General features: G+C 38.6%; 1 protein-coding gene across 3 annotated transcripts in view; it reads left to right on the top strand.

The window, feature by feature from the left end:
- TPRG1 (tumor protein p63 regulated 1) overlaps nucleotides 1-12,318 on the top strand; it is a 177,237-nt gene that overhangs the window by 145,133 nt on the left and 19,786 nt on the right. For all 3 annotated transcript variants that reach the window (XR_011487246.1, XR_011487245.1, XM_070466246.1), the window contains exon 5: nucleotides 4,858-5,011. Coding sequence is in view for 1 of the 3 variants with exons in the window: in XM_070466246.1 (XP_070322347.1) it covers nucleotides 4,858-5,011 (154 nt within the window). In the remaining 2 variants the exon portion in view is untranslated. The remainder of the gene's footprint in view (nucleotides 1-4,857; nucleotides 5,012-12,318) is intronic.

The raw sequence follows: 12,318 nt of genomic DNA, 5'->3' as shown, positions 1-12,318 counted from the left end.
AATGTTCTGATTAAACCTGGTCATATTCTTTATCTTATTTCCTGTGAAGTGAACTTCATCTGTTTCTATAAAAATATTTTTTAAAAAATTGCTTATAAGGGTCAAATACAAAAAAAGAAATAAAACCTCTAACAGTACCCAGTAAGCATTATGGTACATGATAGGGACTTAATATTTGCTAGTTGGACAGAACCTTCCAGCATACAAAACATTTTCTCATCTATTATCCTCTTGTCCTTCATGGAATTGTGGTTGCCTAACATCAGAAAGGTAGTGTGAAATGTCCAAAGACATAGAACTAGTGAAAGCCAAGGTTTACCTTTAGAGTATGATTTTGAAAAGAAGGTTATCAAATTTTCTTTGTGAAATAATTTGATTTTGACATTATTTATGTGGGACTATGCTCCCATGTTGATTAATCTGAACAGAGAAGCTCAGTGAGAAAGACCCAGTCTTCTCACCCTGGTGACATAACATTTTTATAAATTCCCCCTACACTTCTAGGGCTAACTTATTTTCCTATAATCTCATAATTGCTTATGTTAAGAGTATATAAAAATTTACAGCTCCTTTGAGACAGGGCCTTCTGACCTTTAGCTGGGATCCCTGGGCAGGCTTGGTGCCCACAGATTATGACTGGCTCCTCAGGCGAATTCTTTTACCTCTGTGTCTGTTGGAAATGAGGCTGCATTGTGTAATGGCAGGAGCTTAACTTGGGATGTATTTTGTAATTATAGCCCAGGATGATGAAAAGACCCCTAAATGGAATCTTGAGAGACCAGGGCTCTCACCAGGTCACTCCTGTGTGTAATGATGCTTCAGGAAACCTTAGTCCTTTCTGAGACTTAGTTTTCTCATCTCCAGAAAGAAGGAACTCAGTTCTATCTTCCAAAAGTCCTTCTGGCTCTGAGATTCTGCAGTTTATAAACCTTAAACTATTATTCCACCACATGGTGCCTGATTTGTTCTTTTCCATGCTTGTAAAAGTTCCTGAGGTGCTAAAGTGGTAGGTGCTAAAGTTCCTGAGGAGTGATGGACCAATACTGGCTGAGGGTTTTGCAGCAGCAGATGTTCTCAGAACAGACCCACTGTTCTCCTCAGTGGGGCTAATTTGATGCTCCACTGTGGGGATCACAATAAACTGTGGAAAATTCTGAAATAGACGGGAATACCAGACCACCTGACCTACCTCTTGAGAAAGCTATATAAGCAGGTCAGGAGGCAACAGTTAGAACCGAACATGGAACAACAGACTGGTTCCAAATAGGAAAAGGAGTACATCAAAGCTGTATATTGTCACCCTGCTTATTTAACTTATATGCAGAGTACATCATGAGAAACGCTGGGCTGGAAGAAGCACAAGCTGGAATCAAGATTGCTGGGAGAAATATCAATAGCCTCAGATATGCAGATGACACCACCCTTATGGCAGAGAGTGAAAAGGAACTAAAAAGCCTCTTGATGAAAGTGAAAGAGGAGAGTGAAAAAGTTGGCTTAAAGCTCAACATTCAGAAAACTAAGATCATGGCATCCAGCCCCATTACTTCATGGCAAATAGATGGGAAAACGGTGGAAACAGTGGCAGACTTTATTTTTTTGGGCTCCAAAATCACATGCAGATGGTTATTGCAGCCATGAAATTAGAAGATGCTTACTCCTTGGAAGGAAAGTTATGACCAACCTAGATAGCATATTAAAGAGCAGAGATGTTGCTTTGTCAACAAAGGTCCATCTAGTCAAGGCTATGGTCTTTCCAGTGGTCATGTTTGGATGTGAAGAAAGCTGAGCACTGAAAAATTGATGCTTTAGAACTGTGGTGTTATAGAAGACTCTTGAGAGTCCCTTGGACTGCAAGGAGATCCAACCAGTCCATCCTAAAGGAGATCAGTCCTGTGTGTTCATTGGAAGGACTGACAGTGAAGCTGAAACTCCAATACTTTTGCCACCTCATGCGAAGAGTTGACTCATTGGAAAAGACCCTGATGCTGGGGGGGATTGGGGGCAGGAGGAGAAGGGGATGACAGAGGATGAGATGGCTGGATGGCATCACCGACTTGATGGGCATGAGTTTGAGTAAACTCTGGGAGTTGGTGATGGAGAGGGAGGCCTGGCTTGCTGCCATTCATGGGGTCGCAAAGAGTTGGACACGACTGAGCGACTGAACTGGATTGAACTGAAGCTAAAGAAGTCATAGTCCGTAGGTTTCTTGTAGAACTTGTATGTCTTTGATTGGGTAATTCTAGTAGCATCATGTCCATAGCTGTCTACACCACTTACACAGAGTTACTGAGGTCACAAAATATCACCACATGGAGATACCATAAAGAAAATATGGGGAAATTGAGATTCAGAAAGAGAAATGAGCTTGGGTATATAGTCACATAGCATTAAGTGTCAAAACCAAGACTCTGCCATAGCACTCCGTGACTTCCTGTTCATTGCATTTTTTATTCTATTATCTCCCCTTGGATGACCACTCCCATGGTACCACAAAAAACTGTTTAATAAAGCATTCCTGGTCATATTCTCCACAGTTGCCCTAATGATATTTGATAGAATATGAATATGGTAAGATTTTTATGGCACTCTGGTTCTAAAAGATTTGCTGAGAAATACCACTTTAGTTTTACTTTTGGAGAAACTGCTCGGTTGTAGATTTCTCTTCTCAGCTATCACCTCTGGAGCTCAGGAGAGAAGGTTGGCTGAACTTGTCTATTTAGAAGTAGTATACTACATCTCTGAAAGGCATTGCCACATTCAAATTGATCAGTTGCTTAGAAATAGGGTCCCTCTTGAATTTCATGCTTTTAAACTTCCTTTGGGGGTTTCCCTAAAGTGAAAGAATATAAACTATATTTATTGGGAAAGCTATCTTGGCAGATTTTCATCCCCTTTGGATAAAAGGAAAATTGCATCCAGCACATAAATTGACATATGAAGTAGTAAATAATTGTATCATGCAAGTTGTTTTAATGGACTCAAGCCAGAATGCTCCATTAACCAGCATACATAGAATATTCATTGAGTTTAAGGCTTATTATCAGGCCAGGGAAAAAAAGGGAATGAAGTAAAGTACGGGTGGGGGCGGGGGGAGATAAATGTCAGTGTGTATACTCAGTTGTGTCTGACTCTTTTGCAGCCCCATAGACTGAATCCCACAAGGCTTCTCTGACCATGAGAGTTTTCAGGCAAGAATACTGGAGTGGGTAGCTATTTCCTCCTTCAGAGGATCTCTCTTATCCAGGGGTCGAACCCCATCTGCTGTGTCTCCTGCACTGCAGGCAGATTCTTTACCCTCTGAGCCATCAGGGAAGCCAGTATAGCAGCTAAGAAAATGAACCAGCAGAAAGGGAACTTTAGCGATATTCAATATTTTAATTTTTCTCTTTTCTTTTTCTTTCTTTCTTTTTTTTTCTTCTCTTTCCTGGGCAAAGGATTAAGGACAAAAAAAGGCTGGATATCAGCTTTCAGATAGAATTATCAAAAATCTGAGAATTGGGCAGCAGAATGTTCCAGGCTCTTTTCATACTTCCCTTGTGTAAGAAGCAGCTGAGGCCAGTCGGGGTGTTTTATATGGAGGTGTGAAATTGTGTTTATACACATCTCTACATGGCTAAACATTTGGAAACCACAATGACATTCCCAAAGGAATCTATCCTTAATACAGGAAGTGACAGCTTTGTGAAGGCATCACAATTGAGCTCTGGTTTTTCCTTCTAGATCCCAGGATTTAATTTCTAGAAGAAATGAGAGTTCTGTGATGTTCCATGGGGCTGCTTAGAATTACAGGCAACTTAGTTTCAAAGCTTGTCGAATGCAAAGCACCTGAGATTGGCTTAACCTCAGGGACCTTTTTGCATTCAGAAATGTCTAAAACCACAAACTGTAAATTCTGAAGGGTACAGACAAAAAGAAGAGGCCAGAGATTACAGACTTGTTATTCAATGAGACCGCATTCCTCTCCCACAACTCCCCTCCTGTCACACTCCCAAACCAACTTTCTCTTGCTCTGCACTTGGGTTTACTAAATAGGCCCGGGCTCTAAAGATAGTGGTGCTTCCCACGTGCTGTGGATCAGAACTGTGACCAGGCAGAGCTCTGGCATGTTTGTTGCTGCAATTCTGGTGGATGAAATGTGTGCAGAGAATAGAGAACCAGGAGACGTAAAAGCTGAGGTCATAGCGCATTTTGAATTGGCCATCAATTCTCTTAGAGATCAAACATGCCCTTCTACTACAGAAGTCCCAATGTCTTTTCTCAGTCATTTCCTGCCTGGTTTTACTGCTTGGTAGATTCTGTAGTTATTATCTTCCTTCTCCTTGAAACCATCTCCTATGTTGACTATGTAGTCCATGTTTCAATTCTTGTCCTGCCATCTTGACTGTTCTTTCTTCCTTTTTCTTTTAACTTTGACCGTCAGAATATTGGCATAACTTCAATATCCTTATTTCAACTTTGACCATCAGAATATTGGCATCACTTCAGTATCCTTATTTCCAGCCTTGGTTTCTGTCCAGAATACCTGAGTCACATTTCCAACCAAGCATTAACCCACAGACTTCTCAACAACACCTTGAACTCATCATGTTGTTGTTCAGTTGCCAAGGCGTGTCTTTACGACCCCATTTACTGCAGCACACCAGGCCTCTCTGTCCCTCACTCTTCATGTTTGAGACCAAATCCATCCTTTTCTTCCCTCTTAAGTTCCTTGGAAGAATTCAGCTAGTTGGTAGGTCAGCCTCTTATCTCAGCATCAATACCAAGGCTGACTGGGGTAGTACATTTCCTTTGCATCCTTTTCTTTTTAGTTTAATCTAATGAAGTTGACTAATCTAAAGGAAAGCTTCTTTCTTACAGGAGACAAGGAGAAGGCCTTAGGATCTACTGGGGGAGTCCTGAGCAGCAGTCATTTTTAGTCCACTGGAATCCATGGTCCACTGAGGTGCCTTATGCTACCTTCACTGAGCACCCTATGAAATACACAAGTGAGAAGTTTCTTGAAATTTGCAAGGTAGGAGGCAGCTTGGGCATCACCCTTAAATGAGTTTTTTGGAGAATCTATGTGCTTTTAAAACATGTACTGTTAAAGAAATGATAAGATTCAATCTGGGTTTTATATAGACAAAAGCTATAATAGATTTATAGAATTATTTTAGTAAACAATGGAGCTGTTTTATATTAGAAAAAATGCATAACATTTATATTAACCATATGATGCTATTTCTTCTTGCTAATTTCTAAGCAAAAATTGTAGTGTAATATTGTTGAAAAATTGCAATACTTGTGTTTATCTTTGTTTATTGCTTACAGTATATATAGAATTTTCTGGGTATAATTAAATTATGATTATTTTATTCAGAGAAGGAATGTAGAATAGTGTTAAGTAGGAAGTCAGATATAGCTCTGTGATCATGTTTAATCACTTTTTTCCTCTAGGCCTTGGTAGTATTATCTCTAAAATGGACATGATGAACAACTGCCTTTCCTCTGAATCTCACTGGGCCATTGTAAGGTTAAATGGGATAAACTATATATAAATGCTCCATAAATTGTAAAGAAATTAAGAGTATTTTTTATGTCTTTAAATCTCATCTTCCCAAATAGATTTTAAATTTGTCTCAGAAGGCTGAGAGGTCCCCTTCTACTATTATTTCAACTTTCTTAGGGAGACTTAAGCTGTCCTTGGACACTCTGAATAGTCAGAAAGTAAAACAGAGCTATAAATGCAGTGAAAAATCAGACTTTGTATTTTCAACAAAACCAGATATATATAAGAATATACATAAGGGCTTCAAAATTCTTGCCTTCTCTGTCCTTTCTATTTTATCTTTATAGGCTGTCATCATTTTAGAATATCACAATTCTTTATTTGTTATAAATTCAAAATATGGCAGTCGGCATTTAAGTCTTTCTATGGTTGGATGGCATATATTCCATTTCTTGCTTTATTTTAAACACACTTCTTCATGTAAGCGAGTATGTATGTGTAGAAACAAATAATTTAAATTGATAAATCCATTATTTTACAAAAAGGATCTGAGGCAAATCGTATGTGATTAGAAGCTAGACGGGGTCTTCTTTTCCTCTAATACATAAGTGAAGTTGGCTAGAATCCCATTCTGTTCTCAGCAAAAGGCAAGTGTTCTTTTAAGATTTATGTAGGTGTCTTCAGGGCTTTATGGCCTCAAGGTTTGCCTCTGATGTCAAGCTCTTGAAGGCGCTAAATTAGTTCATTGTGTGGATTATGTGATTCTTCTAATTCATCATACCACAACCCAAGCATCAACATCAGCCCCTAGTCTGACTCTTAACCATCCAAAGTCATATAGAATAACATAACAGTGACACAAAGACATATACATGACAGAAGACTCACTGAGGACTTCTGGGAGATATGATAGGAATTTACATTACAATGATGCCCAGAACTTCAGATGGAATATTGGATCTTCTTATTTTTAAAGATATTATTAACAATAATGCTCAGATGCATTGCCTCAGAATCTCGTCTTCTCTTTCCTGCTCTTGTTCTTCCCCAAACCCCTGTTCTTTTCCTCTTCCTTATTCAAGTGCAGAGTCATTTATCTGTTTCTTTTTTTTTAAATACATGTTAATCCACCTGAAAGAGCTTAATAATGTATGTTTCCAAAACCATTTCCTGCCTTTAAAGGGAATCTGGTTCTAATAATTAATATAATTTATATTTTGAAGTAGTAGTCACTTTTTTTATTACAAGTCAAAAATGAATACCACCTGCTTTGGCTATGGCATCCATCACTTCCTGGGCCAGGCCTTCTCCTATTTCTCATACCTGGTATGTTTAAGCAGTTATTCTCTGAGTGTTCTTTGGGGGAAGAAATTCAGGGTAAAGAACTAAAAAACAAGTCCTGTTACTTGCAGAGAAATACCACTGCATGGCTCTAATACTTGATAGTGCTTTATTTTTTTCTGCCATATAGAAATAAAATCGAATACTTTAAAGGAAGATGAAAAATAAAATATCAAAAGGGAGTGGAAACAAGGTCCTACTGTATAGCACAGGGAACTCTGCTCAATGTTAAGTGGCAGCCTGGATGGGAGGGGAGTTTAGGGGAGAATGGACACATGTATACATATGGCTAAGTCCCTTTGCTATTCACTTGAAAGTATCACAACTTTGTTAATTGGCTGTACTCCAATATAAAATAGAAAGTTTTAAAAAGGGGCTGTGGTGGAATAACTACCCCCCAAATATCCATGAATGCAGCTAGTAGACTGAAACATTACATTTTGTCCAAGACTTCCTATCAGCCAAGGCTAAAAAGGAAACTTGAGGTTCATATAGCTCTCCTTAGATGGAAGTAAGAATAGCGGGTGTATGTGTGTGTGTTAGTGTGTGTGTGTATGTGTGTATGTGTGTGTGCATGCATACATGGGTATGAGTGGGGCGAGTGGTTGGTTAATTAATTGGTTGGTTTTCAGTCCATCAAACTACTTTGTGAATCTGTTAACTGTATTTTCTTTAAGGATTTTCTCATTCAACTATTCTTTCGAAGTCTTCTTTCTTCCTAAAAACAGTCTGGAACCTTCATTTGCCAAACCATTTCTTAGTCGAAGGCCACCCTGAGTCCCAGATCTCTAAGAAAACAAGTGATCTCAGTCTGGGATATGAGATGATGACTGCTCTGATCCAGTTCTTTGTGTCTTGGTTTCTCTTTTGTTTTTGGTTTTTATGTCACAAAGTTATTTGTGTTTAGGACTTTTTCCAAAATTAGCTTTGATTAATACTCAGTTATATTAATGCAAAAGTATAAATAAGAATAGTAATTCTGGGGATATAGAATCCCTTTTAAATGAATATTTTGGTATAATACAATTTTTAAAGGGTGATTTAAACTAGTTTTTTTAAAATTTCTCTCATGAATGAAATAGGAAAAAGTAAAAGAATATGGGGAAAATGCATAACTAAATGAAATACCTGAAACAATTTAATTCAATTTGAAAATGAAGGTCACTCAGTCATGTCTGACTCTTTGACTCTTTTTCTCCAGGCCAGAATACTGGAGTGGGTAGCCTATCTTTTCTCCAGGCGATCTTCCCAGTCCAGAAATTGAAACAGAGCCTCCTGGAGTGGGTAGCCTATCCTTTCTCCAGGGGATCTTCCCAGTCCAGAAATTGAAACAGAGCCTCCTGTATTGAAGGCAGATTTTTTACCAACTGAGCTTCGAGGGAAGCCCTAATTCAGTTTAGGAAAACCACAATGGCAGAAGAGAGAGAGTTATGTTGAACTGAGCTATCCACAGTCAAAAATTTCAAATTATTTATGATCTAATGGAATAATTTATTTTTAAAAGTACATTTATAAAATTCATTTTTTGTTTTTACTCAGAGTCTTTTATTCTATAGCACTTGGAATCTCTTTATTTGACAAATGTTTTCTAGTCCCTACAAGTTGTTGGTATTATGATGGTGATTAAGAATACAAATATAAATGAGACAAGATTCTTGCCTTTGTGGAAGGCATTGCTTAATAGAGGAAGCAGATAAAAATACAAAGATTTTAAAATAAGTATTGAAGAACTGAAAAAGAAGTTTGGATCAGATGCAAAGATGTGGAGACAGTTGAAAGTGCATGGAGTGTCTTAGACACAGACAGCTTAGCTGGAGTTTAATCTTATGTATTTCTAACCATAATTGTATTGGTGCATATGGTACATATAAGTACCTAAACTACATTAGGGGTGCTAGGAATGGAGAGAAATGAAGAAATCTTGAGATATTCAGGATATCAGTGGAAGAAGATAACTGATAGGATATGGTAGGTGAATGAGAAGAAGTCAAAGATGGTATGGTCTGTTTTGGTAGATGGTGAGTCCATTAATTTAAATGGAGAGGACTAAAAGAAGAGCATATTTGGGGATTCTGTTTAGGACGTGTTGAGTTTGAAGTGTTCTTGGAAGGTGGAGTTGAACTGGTTGCCAGGAAGTTAGAAATTTAGGTCTGTTTGAAGCTCAGGAGAGAAAGTTGAACTGGTAATATAGGTGTCAGATCATACAGCACTGGGGCAAAGCTGAGTCATGGGATTGATTGGGCTGAAAGGTACCTGAGGAAGGAGCTTTAATGGGTAAATTGCATTCAAATTAAAATTTATACTATCTTTAAGTCCTTGAGCACTGATCTAAAAATCTCCATTAATTTATGAAATACTATGTCAAAATTCATTACTTCTTTTACCTATCTCACTAACTCTACATCATTTCTACATCTGATAAGTATGATAGTCAACTCTTTCCAGATATTCTTGCTTATCTCCAAGCCTTACCAACTTTTTCAATCTGCACATTCACATACTTTGCATTACTCATATAAAATAGTTGTGAAAATAGAAAATAACATTTTTGGTATAGCTTTTATTATTATAAGACATAATAATTTCATATAAATTTTGTAATTACATGATATTTACTGATTACAGTTTGCATGTTTTCCTGTAATTCAACTAACAAAAACTCTTTGAGGTCAGAATGCTACGTCCACTTTAAAAGTGAAGGTACTTAGAGTGGTTAAGTGAATTGACTGAGGTATTATAATAACTGTATTTCTCCATTCAAACAATTTGTCAGTGCTCAAGGAAATGTCTAAAAACCAGAAGGAAGTCTGTGTGTGTGCATATTCATAGTCACTGCTATGATATATGATAGGGTAGGATATGATACCATATTTTTACAACCAAGGTCAGTTATTCTTAATTGTTTCATCCACTTTATATTTGCAACTTCTAGCCATATCTTTCTTCTTTTAGCCATTTGTTACAGAATTAGTTTCATTTGCCCAATGCGCAGCAAGCCAAATGCTTAGATGCTGAGGTTTTCTGCAGAGAAAGGATTTCTTCACAAGGAAGCCAAAAAGGAAGAGAGGAGAACAGATCTCAAATCTGCCTCCCCAAAGGCAAGAGGCTTAAGATATTTATGAGATAAACAAGCAGGGTGGTCTGAGGCATGGAGAAAGATGATTGGAGGCAAGAAAAAGCTGAGGCGATCCGTGTTCCATGCAGGCATACCTGAGTTACCTGCTTCTTCTTCAGATGCATATTCAGAAAGTGGCAGCATTAGAATGATCTGAGGGTGGAGTTTTTGGCCCTCTGACATCAAGAGGTCATTCTTTGGACACTTACGTAGGCCAGGTTAAATGGTCAGAAGTCCCAACCAATTGGAACTGTCAAGACTAGCTCCATGTTTTGAAAATCAACTTAAGCCACCATTGCTATGGCTCCCCGTAATGAGAGGCACGATCAGTGAGGAGCTGCTAAAGGAATCTCGTGATGAATTCTCTAATCTACATGAAGCTTGGAGGGCTTGCAACTTGCAGGAGCAATTAAAGTGAGTTTAGTCAGTGTAGACATGCTACAGAGTGGTATTTATTAAGCAAATTATAGATCAAGGATCTAACTGATAACTGTGCTTGATTTCACATTGTCTTAATGGATTCTTTGTGTGGAGAGTCTTGTTGAGAGGAACCAGTGATTGAGTCCAGAGCTTTAGAATAATAGTGAATAGATCATGAATGCTCTATAGCCTATAATCAAAGTGAGCTACAGACCAACACTTTTTTACTTTTGTCTGGCGTCTTCTTATTTTTTGAGGGAATTCTGAAACTGAACCAATATTTTAGTAATCAAATGTAACTTTATATTCTTAACCCCTTGGTTTCCCACCACATAGACTGAACAAATATTTATTTATTTGTTTTATTTTAATTGCTTGGCTGCTTGGCTTTTGGATTCTTCATTCCCTAAGGATTGAACCTAGATTGAATGACTAATTTCATTGGTCTTGACAATGAAAGCACTGAGTCCTAACCACTGGATTGTCATGGCATTCCTTAACAAATATTTGTGAAGTATCCACCTGGCATACTGTTAATATATGCAGAGCAATGCAGTAGATAATCATTGGGATTTTGTTGTTTGTTTAGTTGTTGAGCTGTGTCCTACTCTTTTGTGACCCCATGGACTGTATTCTGCCAGGTTCCTCTGTCTATGGGATTTTCCAGGCAAGAATGTTGGAGTAAGTTACCATTTCCTTCTCCAGGGGCTCTTCGGAACCCAGGGATCGAACTTGTGTCTCCTGCACTGGCAGGCAGATTCTTTACCGCTGAGCCACCAGGGAAGCCCTAATTGTTGGGATAGCAAGAAGAATAAAACAGATTTTGCCCTCTAGACATTTATAGTCTAGAGGGAGAATGCAAAAACTGGTCAGTTCAGTTCAGTTTGGTCGCTCAGTTGTGTCCAACTCTTATGAACCGCAGCACCCCAGGCCTCCCTGTCTATCCCCAACTCTTGGAGTCCACCCAACCCATGTCCATTGAGTCGGTGATGCCATCCAACCATCTCATCCTCTGTTGTCCCCTTCTCCTCCTGCCCTCAATCTTTCCCAGCATCAGGGTCTTTTCAAATGAGTCAGCTCTTCGCATCTGGTGGCCAAAGTATTGGAGTTTCAGCTTCAACATCAGTCCTTCCAATGAACACCCAGGACTGGTCTCCTTTAGGAGGGACTGGTTGGATCTCCTTGCAGTCCAAGGGCCTACTTAACAAATTATAATTTAGTGTGCAAATACTGTTGATAGAGAGAATCAAAAGGTTCTATCAGAGCCCAGCAAAAAGAATAGTTAAGTCCAGAAGTTAACAAATGTGCTAACATTTGATGTGAAACTCGAGTGAGTTAGCCATCAAAGCAGATGCAGAAAGACATTTTAAGTAAAAGAAACATGATTAGAAGCTGCAAATTACAAAGGTGTATAAAATGTTCTTGGACAAAGAGTCATTCACTTAAGCTAGAATTTAAAGTGTGTGTGTGTATGTGTGTGTGCATGCATGTGCAAATATGCACGGGGAGGGTTGGGGAAATGGAATAGGATGAGGATGGAAATTAGAATTTGTAGGAAAAAAAGCTTCTGCCTCATCCTCCCTTTTGCTCTATACTCCTAAACATACTCACAGTCACGGTGTCTCTATAAAGATAATTCCAAGTAATCATGCAAGGAAGATATAAATATTCTGTTCAGCTGTGCAGCTTCCCAAGTGATTTCCATTGTTGGGTGTTGGATGGGCTTACTTTTTATTTCAACATGCTTCACTTGCTACAATGGGAGGGTGAAACCTGTAGCCTGAGGCTTAGAAAACCTGCTCAGCAAAGGAATGTGGGCCTGCAGGCATGAAACCTGGTCTCTTTACCCAGGGTAAACAGGAAGCAAGAGATGGTTGTAATAAGGAAAACTGAGACTCTGGGCAGTGAACTGCTGGCAGACAGCACCTGAAGCAAACCAGGGGCCCAGTCACTC

The sequence above is a fragment of the Odocoileus virginianus genome, chromosome 4, assembly GCF_023699985.2.
Source record: "Odocoileus virginianus isolate 20LAN1187 ecotype Illinois chromosome 4, Ovbor_1.2, whole genome shotgun sequence".
NCBI classification, from domain to species: domain Eukaryota; kingdom Metazoa; phylum Chordata; class Mammalia; order Artiodactyla; family Cervidae; genus Odocoileus; species Odocoileus virginianus.
The sequence above is the reverse complement of the archived record's forward strand: the minus strand, read 5'-3'. Positions and strand labels throughout refer to the sequence as shown.